Raw genomic sequence first — 21,092 nt, forward strand, 5'->3', positions numbered from 1 at the left:
TCTGCTGTGCCTGATGAGCTGGTAATTTAAATTTTGAAGGCTCTATGATGCAGAGAGCTGGCTGAATCACCAAGTCCCATGACAGATTTCTGAAAGGCAGGAGACAGAGACAGGATGATTGAATAGAGAAGTGGGGGGGACAGAAGACTATTGTAGGATTAGGAAAGAAGCCAGAGGAATAGTAATAGGAGATGGCAAGAGGAAGCCTGTAGAATCTGATCATTAAAGAAGGGTAGGTTAGATAGATGGGCTCTTGGGGAATCCGAGAGAGATGGGACTCAAAAGAACAAAACCAGAATCTGAACCCTGAATGTCGTCATGCATGTACATTCCTAGGGTGCTTAAGGATAACCACAAAGGGCTCACATGCTCAAATGATGTTGCTAACTCATAGGCGGCATACTGATGACAGGCAGAAAAGAATATGCTTTGAATGGGAAATATCCTCAGGAATATCAAATGATCTTGGATTATTAAAATGTTTTGCTACCAGTGCCTGTACGCTGGCTGATTACAACAGATCAAAGCTGAGTGTGCTGTCCAGAATTACTAATAGCTGATAGCAAATATTAATTATGCACCAGCCACAATTTTTGAGTTCTCATAAGGCATTCCATCTACATTAGACTCCTTCCTAAAATGAAGAAAAGAATATAGATGTTAAGATGCACAACCCATTAACAGTTCGTTAGCTTCATATTGTCAACACTTAAAACATGAACAGGCAGATTTATTGCCACAAACTTAAGTGCTAAAATGTGATTCTGCATTTTTATTGCTTTATAATTTGATAACTTCAGTGCCACCAAATGACATGAAATATATTTGCCAAACTCATGCTGTTACATTTGTCAATTACAGTATGAAGTGTAAATTCTTGACATTGCTTCTAATGACTGTAAGAAATTTGGGATGATGATATGGCATTCTATTTAAGGGATAATGTGCATGGCAGAGGAGTGCAGAAGGCAATAAACTACTTAGGTAGGTGATTAAATGCTAATGCAAAGCGAAGATGGTTTTAAACTGCAACAACTCCTGTTATGAATATACCCCCTCATGAACAGTATGTCCAGTCTACTAGAGGAAAGACAGAAATTTCCCTAGTTACAGTGGTGGCCTCAGGATTGAGGCTAGACTCAGTATTTTAGTAACGGTAGTGGAGGATTTGGACAGGCAGGGCTTCAAACTTTGCAATTTAGATTCATAGATTTTATTTTTTTAGGCTGAAAGGGCCCATTGTGCTCTTCTGGTCTCCCCTCTTACAGGCCAGAGAATTTCACTTAGTAATTTCTGCACTGAGCCCAATATTCTATCACTGAACTAGAATATATTGTTTATATGTACTCATTCGCTTCTTTGTCCTTCTTGCTTTATCTCCCAAAACCAATGCCCCAAATCTGGAAGGTTTGCAAGTAGTAGTTTGTTACATTACTTTTGGCTATATGAATTTTCATGGGCATCCTTCTGTGACCAAGACAATTTTCATAGTTGTTGGTTCTTAAGATACTTTGTTCATTTTCATAAATGTTAGGTGATTTCTATTAGATCTGTGACATCCGGACTCAGGAACTTGCCAGTTAAGACAAGCACAGAAAGCTAAGTAACCTTCTTGTTTGTTCAACTGTTGAGTTACTTCTTGCTCTTCCACACCCTACTGCTCCATTGCTAGGGATCTTGATACATACAGATTCCCTCTAGTGGTTAGTCATGGAACATATGCAATTAAATCACATTATGATTTCTATGCATGTATGCAGTGTTGTAGCTTGTGTCAGTTCCAGGATATTAGGGACAAGGTGGGTGAGGTAATAACTTTTACTGGACCAATTTCTGGTTGCTCAGAAGAAGAAGCACCTGAAGAAGAGCTCTGTGTAGGTTCGAAAGCTTGTCTCTCTCACCAACAGAAGTTGGCGCAATAAAAGATTTTACCTCGCCTATTTTGTTTCTAATTTCAATGTACTGTATTAAAATAAATTTGTCAACATGAGCCCCTCAATGCAATAGAGTTAGGTTCTGATCCTGCAGACACTGAAGCATGTGCTTAACTTTACTACCTTAAGTAGTCCCATTAACTTCAAATAGTAAAGTTAAGCATGTGTGTAAGTGATTGCAGGATCAGGTCTTTAGTGTAAAAACAGACAGAAGCAACTGTCCATTAGTTCCAAGGCAAGGGTACAACCCTCTTTCACAGTTATGCAAACTTTATCCTTTAAAACCAAAGCAGATGATTCTGGTTCCTTTTTTTTCCCCCAAGTGCCCCAAGCGTCATTGCTAATTTGATTTTCACTTTTCAGTACAACAGACTACCAAAAGAAGCCACTCAACATAGTTGTTTGTCAACTCTTCGACGTCTTTCCATCTTATATTTTTTTATACATTGTATGCAGTTGTTGATTTTAGGCTCTAAGTACATCTAACAGTAATGTGTGTGGGAAGATTGTGACTCATAAAAAAATCATTTGAGTGACTGGGTCTTTTCAACTACTGCAGATGAATCTTGAAAAGGGGAATGTCCTTTTTTTTTTTTTTTTTAAATCTCCATCGAATTCACTGGCTTATTAGCCATGTCAAAAATTGAATAATTCTTAATTGGGTGAATCTAAATGCTAAAATATTTGGTGGCTTTGTATTTGCATTCTGAATGTAGTTAAAATGAATTTTCAGCCTTTCCCACCTAGAGACTGAAAAAAAATCAATTGGTTTTGAAGAGAGATGGATCCAATAGGCCTCAGATTTGTTTGAAGTCATTTGTAAACATCCTCCAGAATGCAGATATTTATATTCGCTACAATCTCAGGACAAAAATGTATGTATGTATGAGAGGGCATATGGTCACTTGGTGCATGCTGGAGGGCAGCCTTTAGCCCTGCAGTATTCCTAAGAGTCTGCCCTACCAAGGCAGACAGCAGCATGCTTATTATTGTTAAGTTCAAGTAGAGGTTTCAGAGGCCCAGGTGGCAAGGCCTCTCAGAACTGAAGCAGTCAGTACAGCTGAGTTGAGTTAGGCTAAGAAGCTTTGTCTTCACTGACACAAAAGCTTGAGTTCTTCTTCGAGTGATGCCCCTATGGGTGCTCCACTGTAGATGTGGCAGTGCCTCTGCATCTAGAGTCGGAGATTTTCAATAGCCGTGCCTGGCGGACCGCACATGCGCACCTCCCCGCGTCTCAGGCATCGCGCAGATAGTATAAATAGTGCTGTGTGGTCCGGCTGCCCTTGGTTCCTTCTCTGCCACCTATGGTCTGGAGTGGAACTTTAGCAGAGCCTGTTTTTCTCCTCAGAAACCTCATTACTTACCTTTAAATTAGATAGCTAGATCTTGTTTTCTCTCTCCTACTTTTCTTTCTTTCTCTCCATCCTTTCTTCCTAAAAAAAAAACAAACAAAAAACCCCCAAAACCATTTTTTCCCTCTCAACTACTGTACTTCTACTATACATGTAGTAACATATACTATATATGTTAGTTTAGAGTAGCATTTCATCTTACCTTACCTTACCTATAGGGAGGCTAATTCCTCATCCCTATGCCCAGCTCTCCTGGGTTTAAGAGGTGCCTATTGCGCGGGGCCACCTTTTCATTAACAGATAGCCACACATGTGTACACTGCCTGGGAGAGGGACATATTCTCCATAAGCGCTCCCACTGCTTCAGCCTCAAGCCAAGGGTGAGAAAGGACAGGGAACTTAAACTAAAGCTCATCCTAATGGAAAAGTCCCTTCGTCCAGCATCGGACCCAGGCTCTCAGTCCTCCCCCGAGAGACCAGCACAATCAGCAAGATCTTCCAAAGACCCTCACGCCTGACCAAGAGAAACACATCATCTGACTGGGCTGAGGCTATGAAGAGAGCCACCCCTTCTTCAGCATCTGAGGTTCGAGCCTCCAGAATGCCGTCTCTGGCTACGTCCGAGGTGTCAATGGCTTCTGATAGGGGTCACAACGGTGATAAAACAACTGTCCCCTCAGTCTCTAGAGGAAGATCTGAGAGACACGTTAGTGCCGATCTACAAACACCATCCTCCTCTACTTATGATGCTCAAGTGCAGCCTCCTGTTTCAGCTCCAGGTCCGATGACATTTCTGACCCCAAAGAAAGCACTGGCACCGACATTGACACTGTCAAAAATCTCAGCACCGTCTAAATCCTCTGCCATGAAGACTTTGGCATCCACGAGACCTTCGGCACCAAAAGCCTCAGCTCCATAAACCCCGCAACTGAAGAGAAGATCTGGAAAATATCAGCTCTCTTCCAGATCCAGACTTCAACCATACTACACATGCAGACAATTTGATAACCAGCGCCAATGTCCTTCGAATAACCACAAAAACTGTAGACAGTCCACTGTACAAGGGGCCACATCCTGTACACCTTCTAGCAAACAACAGTTTTGAAGGTGTGGTCAAGGTTCTGAGAACACCCCCTCTGTTCTGGTTTATGCCACAAGTTTGGCAACAGGCTAGCTTCATTCCTAACATCCTGGAAGCTTAGTACTTCGGACCGCTTGGTCTTGGAAATGGTCATGGAAGATTATTCCATTCCCTTTCTAACTTTACCATCCCACCCCCTCCCTGTCCCTCTTCAGGGACCCCTCTCATGACACGATTGTCAGGGAGGAACTGAACCACCTTCTACAATTGGGAGCCATAGAATCAGTTCTGACACAACACAGTGGCCAAGGTGTTTACTCCCATTACTTTTTGGTTCATAAAAAATCCGGAGGGTGGCGCCATATTCTGGACCTCTGCAATCTGAACAAGTTTGTCAGACTACAATGCTTCGAGATGGTCACCTTATCTACCATCATACCAGCTTGGAACAGGGAGATTGGTTCTTGGCTCTTGACCTACAGGATGCCTACTTCTACATTGCCGTACATCCTGCCCACAGATGCTTCCTAAGGTTCAATGTTGGCAATGACCAATTTTTAGTACAAGGTTCTAGCCTTTGGCCTGTTGACAGCACTGTGGGTTTTTTCCAAGGTACTAGCGGTGGTAAGCAGCCTACCTAAGGAAGATAGGGACTACCATTTTTCCATACTTAGACTTATACTTCCCCCCACCTTAACTATTTTTTTTAACATAAAAAAAAGTGTCTTACTGTAAAATCCTCAGTGGAGACGAGGCACTTGTAGTTTTTACAGTGAGGTAGCTAGGCGAGAGCTGTGCTAGTACTGTCCCTCTTCCCCAATGGTGGTTGACCTGGCTTTATCTACCTTAAGGTGAAACTGCAGTGCCTTGTCGCTACTATGATTTTACAGCAGCAGAGAGAACGTGTGTGTTACTCTGAGGTGAAAATGCACCTTTTCGTCAATGAAGACGAAGTCGAAGCCTAAAAGAGACTGTCCCCTAGCCCAAGGACAGACCAGGATTTATGGATTGGGAGCCAAGTCAGGTTGTTCTGGAGGCATTAGATTTGCACCATCTATGTGGCAGGGTTTTATATTGTTTAGATTGCTATGCTACCTGGAAGGAATGTGTCCAAAGCCTTTGCTGATTTGAGTCACTTTGGTTGTACAGAACCCTGTGTAGTGGGTGTGTGAAGAAAAAACAAAAACGCTCCCAGAAACTAGAGAGGGGGTTTTTATTTTATTTTATATTTTATTTTTGTTTAACTGGGGCCTCCTGTGAATTCTTTCTTCAGCGGCTCTAACTCTGGCCCTGCCACAACATATAAGACCCACATACACTACTCACAAGACAAATGGCAGTTGCTATTAGTAGGTATATACAGAGTTGGGGACACACATTGCACTGTAGCTAATTATTTTAATAAGTATGTGAGTGGAAAACTGAACAAAATCACATATATGGGCTGGTAAGGTAGCAATAAAGACCAGGTCAGAGATGCAAGGATATCATCTAAAACACCCAAAAGCAGTCAGTCAGGAATCACTCATAAATGAAATTAGACTAAAGGAAAATTATTTATCTTAAATTTTGTTAAATTTAAATTTCTTACTGAATGGGGACAATCCATGAACTTTCACTGACCACTGGTGTAATCTTCCAGGTTCCTAAGCAGTCAGGGCTTTCCAATTTTTATTTAATGGTCTTATTTTCATCTTTTTCTCATGTTCAGAAAGACCTGACAGCCAATATTGCTTGTATGTTTCCTACATCAAGCTCATAGTTCAGTTTGTGGAGCTGAAATTTTTAACTATCCCTTTGTGAGCTTTCAGCTTATCCGGTTAAGTGCATAGTCTCCAATTCAGCAAAACACATCCTTAATTTTAAGCACATGCTTAAGTGCTTTGTAGAAGAGAGATGGGGATTACTCATATGTTCAAAGGTACACAGGTGCTTAAGTGCATTGTTAAATTGGGATATGAGCCTAACAGGTAAGGAGTATCTGTAACTTCTTAATTGGAATAGTGGGTGCTCAGCATCTCTCAGGATTGGGCTATACGAGACTACTCATTGAGTGTTTCATATCTGAAGATATTGGCTAAGAATTGCAGGTGATCTCGGAGTGGGGGGAAACCTCTACCTCACAGCAATCAGTCAGCACCCAGAAGGGCTGGATATTTAGAAAAAGAATCTGTTGTAAAATACTGTGTGCTTGCTCCTTTAAGGTGAGGTAAATCAAATAAATGAGGTCTGGACCACTTATCAAATAGTAGAATTAATGTGAAATTCTGCATTTTACACTATGGAGTAAATGTTTTAGCAATGCAGAGTGAATGAACCGATGACTCTAGTTACTGAGCTACAAATTCTCCTATTGCACCTTTTGATGAAGAAAAGCTGCAAAAACTTCACTAAACCTAAGCAATAAGAGAGAAACTCAACATGGATATGGACAGTAGATGTGGTGCACAAAGATACACTGTGATGCGGCGCAAAGCAAAGACACAAACACAATCCCACAGACTGTATTTGACAGAGAAAGCGAGAGAGTTTTTAAAAATGAGTTAAAAGGTGTTTTTGACACCGCCTTTCGTTGAATCCCACTTCCAATTTTTCTTTCTTTTACAATCACACTTTCCTCTTTTTAAAAAATGTTTTTCTCTCCTCTTGCTTTGTGGAAAAACTCTCTCAAACCACAGGGGAAATTGACTATGTAGGGGAAACAGCAAAACTGACTGTATTGTCCAATACAAAAAGCAAACTAAAAATAAAGACAAATTTTGTTTTTTTTAATATTTGTTGTTGTTATCTGAGGGGTAACTATGTAACAACCAGAGGTTAAAAAACCAAAACTGTTCAGATAGAAGTTTGATTTGATGATGTCCTCCTCCTATTTCAGTCAAATTGTGTGGATATAGCAGACTTCAGAACAAAAGTGTTAGTATTTGGCAGAAATCAGCAAAACCTAGCATTAATATTTGGAGATTTAATTTAGGTCAAGTAATTGAAAATGGCCCATGCATTATTCTGTAGAAACTGTAGAAGAAAAATGATGCCCTTAAATGACCCAGTCATCATTTAAATGGTGATCTGTTCATTAGCACTGGGAAATGAAATGGAAATCCACTTTAATTTTCAAGACAATTTCATTTTGATTGTCCATAAAATTCTACAAAACAGTACAATAGTGCCCCTTCTTTCTAAATTGCAGGGAATTTAATCAGATCTTCTTCCACTTTAATAATTCTTTGCATGATTAAATCTGCTAGTAAATACATTGAGCTAAATTCACCCCTAGTGTCTGTGAAACTATCCCAGCGGTGAATCTGGCCTAATCTCAGAATGCCAATGATCTCAGTTATTGTTTCAGAAAGCTTTTGACACCACACTACCGAACATATGTTCTGTTCTTCTAAAATGGCATTGAATAAAGGGGCAGTTTGATTGATTGATTGGCTAATAAAGCCATATAACTTTTCACCTGAGCTGGAATTTGGCTCTGCCGTTATGAAAAGTACTAAAGAGTCTCTAATGACCATGAGTGGTTAGAACCTCTCTTGCATCTCATCCAAAAGACCTACACCTGTCTACAGGGAAGTCTCCTCATCCTGTGCCCTACCTCCCGCTCTTTGTCTTGCTCCTTCCTGTTACTGATAGGGAAAGCATGGAGATACAGGAACAGCACTTGCAGGGACGGAACAAAGACTTCCTGATGCACAAGCAGTAAGTGGAGAAGGACCTGCAGCATGAGGTTGGGTCTGCTAGGAGGAATGTGGGCATAAGGCCCTCTTTTGGTGCTTGGAGGATTCAAAATGGAGAAGTGGTAGCTAGAGAAATGAGGGAGTCCTCTCCTTCAGGAGACAGAAAGGGAAGGGAGTGAGCAGGATGGGTGACATGACCGATGGCAAGGAGGAGAGAGTTGGTAGCTGAGTTTTCTCTTGTTCTAAAGGTTGACATTTATTTGTGCTCCAGTACAAGATGCACTTTTCATTGGTCTCCCTCTCATACTGTATGAGTATAGTTTATTTAGTAGAGGTGCAGATATTATGTGCTCTAATTTACAGTCTTAAAGTGGGAACACACAACTTTTCCAACTGCACTCCTTGATTAGGGAATCTATTTTTTAATGAGGTCTGTGATTGTTTTTGGATCAAAGACCCACCTGCTGGCAGCCATTAGCACCTTTCAGCATAAAAATAATCAACGTTAAACGGCAGCTGTCACAACAAACAAACATGGTATATTTTGTGAGGCAGTATCTTTGCTCTTTTAATTACCTGTACCTTGCTTACCTTCAAAAACATCAGTCTTTTGCAATGTTTCTTCTAGTGATTATTGTAAATTAGTGAGCTTCTGCTGTCCCTGAATTGGAACTGGATCATGGCACTGAAATCAAGGGCTGTCTCTCCCCTTGTACAGGTGCCCTGGGAACCTTGATTATCACAGATACATAATCAAGGATCTTGGTTTTCTCTCTCATCTAAAATGCACTGCAAGGCATTGGGCATTGGTTCAGTACTGGCTTACTCATTCATCGGTGCCATCTTGGCAGAAAGGTGGCAAGCTAGTATTAGATCTGTGTCTAGTGGCTTTGGTGCACATTGATTCTGATTTTGCGTGAGTTCCTAACTTCTGCTTTTCTCTCTCCCGCTCGTTTGAACCCAATGGGTGGAAGCAAGACCAAACTAGAGCTTTTAGTTGAGCTCCCACTGCACAGGTGTTTGTGGGGCTCAGAAGACCTCCTGCTGTGTCCAAAACAAAATCAAGAAACTCGGCCTTGAAAAATGTGTGCTTAGGTAAACACCAAAATTCAGTATTTTTTAAAGGTTCCAGGGTCCAAATTGTTTTGCTCAAAACTCATCTGACTCTTTTCCATATTAAGCCTGAAACTAGCAGAATTTTAGATGGTTTCAAGTTTTGTGGTGAAAGATGGTTATTTGGCAAAGTGCCATCTTGTCTGCAGTACCAGCCTCCCTGATTCTGTCTTCAGAAATGTGTGTGAAGAAAGAGTTATGGGTAGGTGCACCTGGGTTTTGTTCCTGAGAGGTTCAGTCCTCTGCTTCTCCCTTATTGCACTGCTGGGAACCTGTTTTAAGGTGCACAGATGTTTCAACCGCTCTATCCGCTGCTTCTTTTTTAAGTGGCTTCTCAGAGCAGCTGTTCCCTTGTTTGTATCCTTGTTTGTGTTACTGACACTTTCAATAGATTGCATTGTTGCTTTCTTTGGAGTCAGGAGAAGGGAGAAAAGAACTACATCACTGTTGCTCTGGTTTTCTCAGACCCTATCAGCTATATTTTTACTAGTGGTGTAAACTTTACTGACAATCCTTCTGTAGAGCAGCTGTTTTCATTGGTGAGGCGGGGAGTGCAGTGTGCTTCTGCTGTTCCATTATTTATCAGAGGGCACTTCTCCACCTGTAGAACTCACAAGTATGAGTGAACTTATAGCAGTTCTCAACTTAGACTGCAGCATGCTTGGCTCCTTCTATGGAGGAGCACAGCATCTCTTCCCCCATCAAATTAGGCTTGCTTTTTTCAGCTAATTTTTCATTGCATTCAGTGTCCTGTGAGAAGTAATGTTTTGCTGAACTAGTGCAATGAATTTTCCAGTTTCAGCACTCTCTCAACAATTTATTGAGTTAAAACTATTTCTAGCAATCTAGGATGAAACTTATTCATGAAACATACATTATACATGAAGTCATTTACTGGCTTGTAAACTCTTTGAAAAGTATTCAACATAGAGCAGCTTAGTCAATAAATATGAGTCTTTGTTACTTATCAAGTGGAACTGTTCTCTGTAGACAGATCCTCCAGGACACTTTGACAGTTCTCAACTGCTGGTTTCCCAAGACAGGTAGAAAATTCAGTTCAGAGTAGAATTGCAAGACTGGTGGGAGAATCCAGGAGGGTTTCCACTACTGGACTTTGGTCTCATTTGTTGCTGTATTGTTTTTATGAATATAGTCTATACATGCAGCAAGAGCTTGGGATGAGTACATTTTAAACAAATCATAATCAATCTGATGATTCATCTTGGGAACCATGCATAGCATTCAGATCTGTAATTGTGAAGACTGAGAGACTCACAATTACTTCAATAGAAACTTCTGACTTCTACAGTTTTGAAATCAAACCCCCCGAGTGGTGTGTGACTTTGGTAGCCATTTCCATACATTTCTCTTGAATTTTTTTTATACTTGTTAGATGATTAAAAGTTGCAAATTATTAGGTGACCTCTGCAACCTATGCCTGACCTTCATGATTCATTAGTGTGAGTAACTGGCTGGAGAAATTACTGTGCTTTTTTCTTTGATGTTATTACAATACTGGCTTAGATGAGGTGACACAGACTGCATTGTTAATGGGTTGCCACATTGTTGGGGGCAATGTATTTTATTTTTGTCAGAGAAAATGTAACTGGAAGACAAAAAGCCATTCTGTCTTGCCTGACAGCTCTGTGTGTGAAATGACATTTGCTGAAAGAGGTAGGTTTGTTTGCTGTCCAGTGTAGTAGGTGCAAATACAAATGAACAGTATAGGTAACCTTTCTGCCAGGTGGAGTTGGCAGCAGCATTGGCCAGGTTCAATATCTTAGGGTGCCTCGTAAAAATACAAAACAGAAGCAGCTCAAGCCCCTACCCAGCAATCTGGGGAAACCTAAAATTACGCCTGGGTGCCTGTAAGAGGCAACACTTCCCCACCCGTGAGCACTGAGTCTGTGTATAACAACAGAGAACTTCTATTAAATGGTAAAGGGAATCAAACATTAATTTGGGAAAACACCTCAACCACATGCAAAAGCATGTGACCATAAGCAAACCTTACCCCACAGTGTGTTGGGTAGTGTTCTTTGCTTCAGTTTCCAATGAACAAATGTCCCTTTTACACATCACTTCCCTCTCCCTCTGCCACACTCCCGATCACGGTTGGTGGTCCTTGGTAAGTGATGACACAGAATTCAGAAGTGTACTCCTAAGGTTCACCTCCCACCCCAGGGTAGGGGGGCATTGAGCAATGCCTCTGCTGCTGCCTCAGCAACTGTCTCACTGTTGCCGCTGTTTCTCTGCCGCCGCCAATGGCCACCATCTCTCAGCTATCAATTGCTTTTGTGTGCCACTGTTGGCCATTGTGTCTTCTGGCACCAGCTGGCACGGCTTGCTGCTTCCACGACATCACATTCTGAGGTTCTGCCACTTATCCCAGCTCTGAGTGATTTCAGCAAGTAGTCCACACCACCAGGTAGGGACACCTGTCTCCACCCGCTCTCATCTTCACTGGGATTTGGCACCCCTGCCTTCTGGTTAGGAAGTGAGGCTCAGTTCAAAGTGACATTCTCAACTGGGGCATGCTAAACACAGTTCTGCTGCCCATTACTCGTTCAATAAGGATAACATTTCATTAACCCTGCATTCGAATACTAGAGTGATTTGCCACCCAAAAATAGCCAAAATTTGTCATTTTGGCAAAGCAGCGCCATCTGCTGGGCACCTAGGCAGAGTAGGTATGTCTATGCAAACATGGTCTGCTCCTAAAGTCTTTCCCCCAGCTTATCACGAGCTGTCAGGGGAGAGCTCATTCAGACCCTGCTTATATCTAGAGGGTGGATATGGCTTCTCTCTTGTTCTTATTATGACACAGAGGAGCAGATTCACTCCTGTGCTGGCGCAGGCGAGAGGATGGAGGGGAGGCAGCTTGTGCCTCCTGTTCAGACGCTGCAGGGGGCTAGTTCAGACCTTGATGCAGGCTGGGGAAACCCTCTGGCTGTCCTAACTTGTGTCCCTTTACAGGCCACTGCTGGGTTGTTGATCCACCCTAACTACACTCCCTTTTGCTCAGTTCCTTCTCCTCCTTCCTCTGGCCTACTTCTGCTCTGCCCCAAAACTCCGCACGCACCTGGGGCTATTGAGGAGATGATGCAGACCTGGCACAAAGCAGCTGTAAAGCAACAGTATATCAGGCCCAATGCCTCCAAAGAGCTTCCACTGGACCAGTGCAGCTCCTGGCCACTAATACAGAGCAATGGCTTAATGCCACCACTTAGCCTGCAATTTATAGTTGCCAATTTTAGTTAGACGTATTTCTGAAAGTTTCATCGCATGACATAATATTTAATTCAAGATTAATTCCTGGAGATTCCAGGACAATCCTGGAGGGTTGGCAGCCCTACTGCAATTTAGTGTTTAATCAGTAACATTCAGTTTGAAAACAAGAATTTGTATTGCCACCCAACTCTTTGAAATGAAGAAGTTTGATTCTGATTTCCTTCTGTGGCGTTGAACGTCATCTTATGGATTCGTTTCATTATTCTTGTAGAAAGAAGTGAATGCAATATAACTAGCTATCATCTGCAGAAACATTACATGTCAATGTGCAGTATGCTAATATTTTCTCCCAGTCCAGACTGAAAGAATCCTCATCCTTTCTGTGTCCATTTAATCCCATAAAATGGTTAACTCATGATAAATTAAAGATAATAAAATTTGGAATGTTTTTAATAGGAAATTCATATATGCAGCAATAATTTCCCTTAGCAAGGTAATTGTAATATCGGAGTATAGTGGCTGCAATTAGCAATTGAAATGTCTGGTAACGTGCACACATCATACTAATCAAAATGAAGTATTGGATTTTGTTTTTCACCAAATTTCACATTGCTTGATTTTCGTGGACAATAACTCAGACATGAGGTTCAATTTACCCCTGCTGGCAGAGGGGTTGTGAATTCCTGGTCCCTGAGCCAGCAGGGGTCACTGTTCCATAGGCGATATCATACAGTGTTTGCTCCATTACAGGCCCACTAGGGGAAGCTGCCCAGGTGATACTGAATCCATACCAAACCTCGGTGATTGGCCATGCCTCCTCCCTACTCAGTGCCACTCATTTTTGGGGATTGCGTTTGCTGGCTGCAGGCTCTCCAGTGGAAGAGGATTTATAGATGCCTTGGACCATCACAGCTTCCTTCCATGTGGACTTCCCACTGCTAGGGACCCAGTGCTCAGGAATATGCCAGATAAACTAGCAAGAATCAGAAGTGACTCTAGCCCATGATATTCAGGGTCTTATTTATACATGCCTAGCAGGGAGCAGAAGAGCATCTAGTAGGAAAAAGGTGGTACTGTTTTAAATATAAAATCTGCTGATTAAATCGTTTTTATATGAAATGTATTGATAAAAGCATTTCTTCATCTTTCTCCTTGAGATGTGGTACTTGTATTCCACAGGCTTTTAGGTACAGCTTAGCTCAGTCAAACCTTAATGTTACAAATAAATAGGAAGTAATTTGTACTTCCATGGCAAAATCCATGCAAAAATTATTAGTCTTTATTGTTTTTTGCATAATATATTGTGCTGCAGCACAAGCTGAAATCTTGATTTTGATTGGTGGAAGAAAGCCATTTAGGAAGTACGTTAAGTGGCAAATCATGCCCACTGTTTGTTTGCAGCTATGAAGGGCCTTCACCAGCAGAAGAGTGGGGCTGGATTTGAAGAGCTGATGCAGGAGATCTGCACCTCTGACAAGCCACACCTCCAATAGGGGGCCTCAATGTCCTTGTGCAGAGGGAACTGAGGGGTAGGAGCATGCCTGGAGAAGGAGGATGGAACCTTTGGATTGCCCTCTTTTAAAAGAGGCATCAGCATCTACTGCAACTCCCATGCAGCCGTTTGTGGACTTGCTGCAGGGGATGGGGAAAGGATCTGGGTCTATGAAAGCCAAGATAGACCAGAACATTGTATCTGGATCTGAGATAATATCCAAATTTGAGGGCTGAATCTCTCTCTTTAATGGGCTTATTTGGAAAAGTGTGAATCTGCTCTTTAAATACTCCCATTATGGGTGTCTTTGGATCCATGATTTTGTCTGGGCTCCTTTTTATAGAGACATACAGTTTGGATCCGGATCTGAAGTTAGGCCCAGATTAAACACTGATCTATTTGGGGCAAGGGCTTGTTTTTTATAGGTCCATTATGTACCTGAGTCAGCTTGGATAAGACTTTGCTTTGCCATGCTAACTAAGTAAATAGGACCCAGATCCACTTTTTCTTTTCAGCATTAAGTGCATGCTAGGTCAGACATAAGCATACCTCTGGTGCCATAGCTATTTGCTTAATGCTAATTTTAATTTAGTCATATCTTTAATATTTATAGAGATATTTCTAAAGGAAAAGATTGCCCTTGAAAGCATAACTCTACCTTTCCAAAAAAAAATAAAAAAAATAACCATACTCCTATTTGCCATATTTTGTAGGATATCTTTTGCTTCTTGTATTGGCTTTAAAATATTTATGTATTTCTACCACCAGCAGAGAAATCAAATAGGTATTGGCTGTCAGCAACAACTGGATATAGTTCATGAAACAATGCAATTGGATATTGATTAGCTATCCTATTTAAAATGATATATTTTGTTTGCTTCTCCTAGTTATGTTATGCTTTGTGATCTTAAAACATAATGTAGTGTATTACAATATAAAGTAATTATTGTAGGTGTAAAAGCTAACATGCAACATATCCAGGGGGGGAAATGGATTTGTTACCTACTATTATTTCACTGATGAGACAACCTCATTCTGATGGGGCAAAGCTTTAGACCAGAAAGTTGTTAACTTCCCTCCTTTAGGAAATGTGAAAAGAATGAGGAAAATACTACTAATGAGGCCAAATGCCCTACGTCCTTCAGTGTTTATTCAATGCAAATTCAGACAAAACTCCTAATGATGCATAGGTTATAAGGCTGAATGGATTGCTGTGATCCTTTAGTCTTACCTCCAGCATACCAGAGGCCATAGGACTTCCCTGAATTTTAGTTTTGAACTAGAGCATATCTTTCAGAAAAACATCCGATCTTGATTTTAAAATTGTCAGTGATGAAGAATCCACCAGAGTTCTTGGTAAATTGTTCCAGTGGCTTGTAATTAGAGCTGGACGAATAATTGATTTTTCAGTTGGGACCAAAAAATCCAAATTGTTTCTGGTTGATCCAAAAACATTTTGTTTTTTGTTTTTTCTTGCTGAAATTACACACCTCCCTCTCCCCAATTTCATCCAATCCAGCCTGAAACATGTTTTATTTTGGGATGATTTTTACCCTTTTTTGTGTTTAAATCTATCTAAATTTTTAAATGAAACGTTGTGAAGCAAAAAATTGAATCATTTCTCTTAGAAGATGTTGCAACAAACCATTTTGACTTTTTGGAAAAAAATTTCCCCCATTTTTTTTTTTCTGCCAAAATTATTTGCCAAATTCAACCTTAATTTTTGGCCATTTTCAGTCAACCGGAAACTGCATTTTTCAGCAAACACAGGTTTTGAAAAAATTTTTGCACAGCTCTGTTAATTACCCTCGCTGTTAAAATTTTTGTCCTTATTTATTTGAATTTGTCTAGCTTCAACTTCCAGTCATTGGACATTGTTATACCTTTGTCTGCTTGATTGAAGAGCCCATTACCAAAGTTTTGTTCCTCTTGCAGGTACTTAGTGTGATCGAGTCACCCCTTGACTTTAATGGAAGGTTTGTGAGTGTAAGGACTAAATAAAAACTGATGAGGAGTTGGTCCAAGATCCAACCAACTCTTGGTTATCTGGCTCAAAAGACTTCCTGTCTGTCTTTTCTTTATGGTGTTCTGCTATGCTTGCTGTACCTGGTTAAGTTAGCAAACATATGTATGTAAATATGGTTACATATAGTTATGTTGGGCCAAATCCTGAAGACCTCACTCAGCTTTTAAACAGTGCTTATACTAAGGAACTATGGATCCCAATAGGTGTGTGACTGAGTTGAAACTGGATAAGGACCTCAGGATTTGGCCCATAAATATATAAATAATTTATTAAGCACCCATACTTATCAAAAGGGCACCTGGATGCTGTGTATATATAGTGATGACTAAACTAGGTAGAGTGGCTCAGTTACATTCCCCTAGCACCAGCCCCCTATCCATCTGTGAAGAAGGGCAGATGGAAAAGGGGCAAGTTGGTTCAAGCAGGAAGGATTTATGAGTTCTGAAAACAGTTACATATCCTGAAGGAGGCAGCTCTCTCTGTCCAGCATGTCCTCCTGAGAAGGCCCTGAATTGGACTAAATTTAGACGGAACCTACTCCTCTGATCTCAATGGACTAGGAAAAAGGACAGTCCTTCAAGTAGCTTCAGAAGATTATGAAAGCCTTTATCAGGCATAAAACCTTGTAGTGTTTTATTTGGCTTATTAGCAACCAACGCAGTTATAAACAGCTGGTATCACTGGTATATATTCTGTTTGTGTCTGTGTGTGCAGGGCTTTAAACCTAACCCAAGTGGCGAAGCCTATTTGTCAGAGTGAACACTGCCTGTACAGCTAGGATGCCTCACAAGTGACCCCTTCTTGCGGTTAAAATGAACAGCCGTAGTCTATCATTTATGCTGTTATCTACATGTGCTAAGCCCCTGAAAGGCCTGGCTCGATTGAGACATAAGGACTATTGTAGGTCTGTGCCTAGGGTCTTGGCATCTGGAGTCATGTAATGACATCAGAATATGAGCTTTCATTTTTTTAAAGTTATGTTTCTAGGCCTCATGGTTGTGAACAAAACCCTGAAAACAAGTGTAACAGATGCTGCCTGAGTCTGTAGGCAGACTGAAGCAGTACCCCTAACTGATTTGAGAGCTACCCTATTCACCTCACAAGGTTGTTATTTCTGACATCCTACACTGAGAAGCACTGCAAACATGAGCCCATCGGGGATGGCGTTCATGGAAACCCGTGAAGCCACCACCCCATCATGGCTCTGGTAGATTGGTGTTAGAAAGGGCCCCCATTCTGAGGTGTGTAAGAGGGTCGAGTCCTTCCTCCTCTGGGACAGACAACAGTCTGCCTCAAGACAGAGGACTGGGGAGGTCCAGCCTGCCCAAAATGATGGTGGTTCATGCCACTGCCACTTCTTGGAGAAGCAGGGCCACAGTTGTGGGAGGGTGGGCCTAGAGGTGTGGGGACAGGACCAAAGGATGGCCTCTAAGTGACGGTGTGTTTAGAACCCCAGATTACCTGAATCCAGCCCTGCTAAACAGAGTAAAACCATTTAAACAGGTCCTGTAGTCCTGGTCTAAATAAAGAGATTTCCTTTCTGAGAAATGAAGAGGGAGAGCAAAAAAGGAAAGCGATAAGGGAAAGAAGACAAGTAGCAGGGAAATGAAAAATAGAGAGGCAGAAGAAAGGGGAGGCGAAGGGGTGGATTAGAAGCAGGTACCCACTGCTCAGCCAGGGCTCTCTCACTGCTTGGATACCCCGTCTGGCTGGTCGTTCCCTCAGTTGTCCAATCTACTCTGATGGTTTCTTGGCTTTCCTCTGACTGAGCTGATCTGGTACTCGGTATGCTCCATGATGCTTTTTAAGCCTCTTTTCCAGTGATAATTACATACCGGTGGGTTGGGTGGGATGCAGAGGTGAGGTAAGAGACCTTGAGAAGGGCTGCCTCATGTTGTGACCATGAACGGCACCTCCAGCACTCCACAAGCCATTAGAAAGCAGGTTAAGTGGATTTTCAGACACTGTGTGTCTGTCTCTGACTTTTTAAAAAGAAATAAAAAATACTCTTTTTATCACTTTAACAATTTTTGAATAAAAAACTATTTGGCCATTGTAATTAAACTGACTGTAGACAAAAGGCATATCCCAGATTCTGTGTTTGGGGAAGGGGATTGCTCTAATTCTCATTCTTGCCTGAGACCTTGCTGTTCCTTCTTCCTGAAGAATATTAAAACATAATACATAAAAACCTGCATTATTACACTTGCATTTATAAATCACTGACCCATGGTAGTTGTATATTATATTCCATCTTGTGCTTTGATACATTGTTGTTGTCACCCTGAGGTGGATAATGACGGTTCGACTGACTACTGTAGTAATGCACTTAAAGCTGGGAAATCTGTCACTGATGGCATTTTAACACAGGAGCAATAGACCATAGATGAAATTTTAAACTATTTACTGTCAAACTATTTGTCTTAAAATACTTTTATCTTATGTTTTGTTTTTATATTGATTTTTATGCTACTGAATTTTTGATGGACAAAGACAAATGTATAGAATATATTTCAATAATTCCCTTCCACCTCCCAGTGCTCAACATCATAAATTTTACAGCCATCCTGAATTTGTAGTGCTAGAGGTGACCCATTAAATGTTTGTGCTTTATAAAATTTGACCAGCCTAACTAGGCAAAGTGGGCCTCCCATTCCATATGTCAAAGGGCAATGGTACACATAGACTTTGCGAGAGGCCAGACAAACCAACACAACATATTATTATGTAGCTATCAAGTCTGCTGCTCCTTGGGACTTTAGGAAAATACCTATCTTACTTTTTTCTTTTGTTTACAGCACTTCTGTATGCAACCATTTTTGGTAATGTGACAACCATCTTCCAGCAAATGTATGCCAACACGAACAGGTACCATGAAATGCTGAACAGTGTCCGGGACTTCCTTAAACTCTACCAAGTGCCAAAAGGTCTGAGTGAACGTGTGATGGACTATATCGTTTCCACTTGGTCAATGTCTAGGGGGATAGATACTGAAAAGGTGAGCAAATGCAACCTGAAGGAAATATGTCGCCTCCTGAAAGCTCATTCAAGTTTGCTAACCATTTAATCCCCAATATTGATATTTTAGCTATTGAATTATTGAGATGCCAAGATTATATCAAACAAAGAAACAAAATTTTGTATTGATGGTAACTGGTTTTATATCCTTGTAGGGCTAGAAAGTGCGCTGACCATATCCGAGTATCCATGCAAGTGCCAGGCACAACTGTAGACTCTGTACTCAGAGGGTGTAAGGATTGGACCTAGTCTGTGCCCTAAGGGATGCATGCCACCCAAAAGGAGGTGAGGAGGAAACAAGGTTGTGCTACTCAAGGGAGCTGACTGACCTCAGAGAGAAGAGCATGTTGCAACTATGTGGGCCTGTGCACTAAGAGCACAGTCTGCTCCTGTTACTTATTAATAGAGCTCTTGGTTACAATATAGACTTATAGGGTATAAGTTATTAATATAAATTAGATATTCTTGTAATGGAAGATAGTCTGGGAGCTACTTTTACTAGGGGAGTATTCTCACCTTGATTCACTGGATTTACAGGCACAATTCCCATTGTGCGTATTGAGATAATAAATACCTCTTCACCAAATGAAAAAATCTCTTCATTCCCTTTGTATTAGGTGCCTGCTTTTATAGAGGTAGATATTGTTTTCCTTTTGTTAGTAGAGAAATGAGCCTGGTGTGTGTGTTCCAAGGCTGTTAATTCAGGAAATCACAACAAATTTCCAATCACCAGCCTTCTGGTTGGTTGTTTAATTTATTGTTCAAAATTGTGAATGATGCGATTTAAAGCCAAACAAACAAACTCATTGCTCTCTAGCACTTAAAATGTTGTTAGAGATGGGCTGAGCACATGCATCCTGGAGATGGGTTGTCTGGAGTCCCATGGGAAGACGATACTGTTTGACTTCCTAACAGGGCTCTTTAGCCATCTGGATCCCAGAGTGCAAATCCTGGGAGTATTAGCCAGAGCAGCAGTTCTCCAGGAGGAATGATATTAAAATGCTGGACATGACTGGCTAGCAGCTATACTGACCATACCCTCACAAATACTGCTTTCTGTGGTATTACAGGGAATGATGTAAAGCCACCTGGAAAGGATGGTTGGGGGACATCCCATGGTACAGTGGGTTGCTCCAGCAACAAAAAGTAATTCTGCATCTAAAATATTCAACATTTTCATTCTTGACTTCCCCTGCTTAAAAAGGAAATGCTTGATGTGTACTTTTGAGAATGCCTTTGGAGATAGCAAGACACACATTAAATCACATCTGACTCATTTCACCTTCTAGAATTATTTTAATTCAAAAAGTCTACAGTTATTAGAATACCAAAGAGCATATGATGTAGGTTTCAGTAACTGACATTTTTTAAGCTTAGGCACCAGTATTTATGGCTGTAAAACCAAAAAAATCAGCCTCAACATTTATACCAAGGACTAACAAATATACCACTGACTAATGGTTCAACCAGTCCATAAATTCTCAAGTCTGAGCTCCATTGATTTTTTTGCATTCATACACAACTTCCAGAATGCTGAATAATGAATAAAACATGGTGTCAATTCCACATCCCTGCACAGCTGCCATTGTTAGCGTGTAATGTAATGCAACCCCTTACAAGTAAAACAAATATTTAAAGGTGAACTTATCCTCAGAATCAATCTTTGTAATATGGTACTTGAACTGGTGCATAAATCTGGGAATGAATAACCAACTAAAAGCAAAAGCAAGTCTGCAGGCTTCGCAAATGTCATTCTAATCAAGTTTAATGATGAACCAGTAGCAAATGCAAACTAATCCATGATGATCCACTTTTGGCTCCTTTGTGATATTCATACTGATGGAAGGCTACTATAGTCTCAGGAACTCACAAATATGTTAAACCCACTATAGGCCACACTTGATTTCTATGGAAGTCTGAAGGCAATCCCCACATTTTTTCTAAAATGGGAGTGGGGAATACAACAATCTCCTATTAGATATGGGGAGCCAGGAGCATTTTGGAAAATCCTCATGGTCTCCTCCTTCTAACACCAAGATTGGGTAGGGCCAAAGTTATGAGCAGATTCCATCCACTTCTGTTTTGAGCTGCCATTGACCCTGTAGGGGAGTTGCCTGAATGTCTTCATATGCCATGTTATACAACTGTGTCTTTGGCTGTCCACT

The 21,092-nt window shown here is 41.1% G+C and overlaps 1 protein-coding gene across 1 annotated transcript in view; it reads left to right on the top strand.

Moving 5' to 3' along the window:
- KCNH1 (potassium voltage-gated channel subfamily H member 1) overlaps positions 1–21,092 on the top strand; it is a 284,487-nt gene that overhangs the window by 129,965 nt on the left and 133,430 nt on the right. Inside the window, exon 8 of the mRNA XM_067565018.1 lies at positions 18,708–18,907. Within this exon, the coding sequence (XP_067421119.1) occupies positions 18,708–18,907 (200 nt within the window). The remainder of the gene's footprint in view (positions 1–18,707; positions 18,908–21,092) is intronic.

This window comes from Emydura macquarii, unplaced genomic scaffold, assembly GCF_026122565.2.
Source record: "Emydura macquarii macquarii isolate MOO-44397 ecotype Brisbane River unplaced genomic scaffold, CSIRO-AGI_Emac_v2 contig_2676, whole genome shotgun sequence".
Classification (NCBI taxonomy): Eukaryota; Metazoa; Chordata; order Testudines; family Chelidae; genus Emydura; species Emydura macquarii.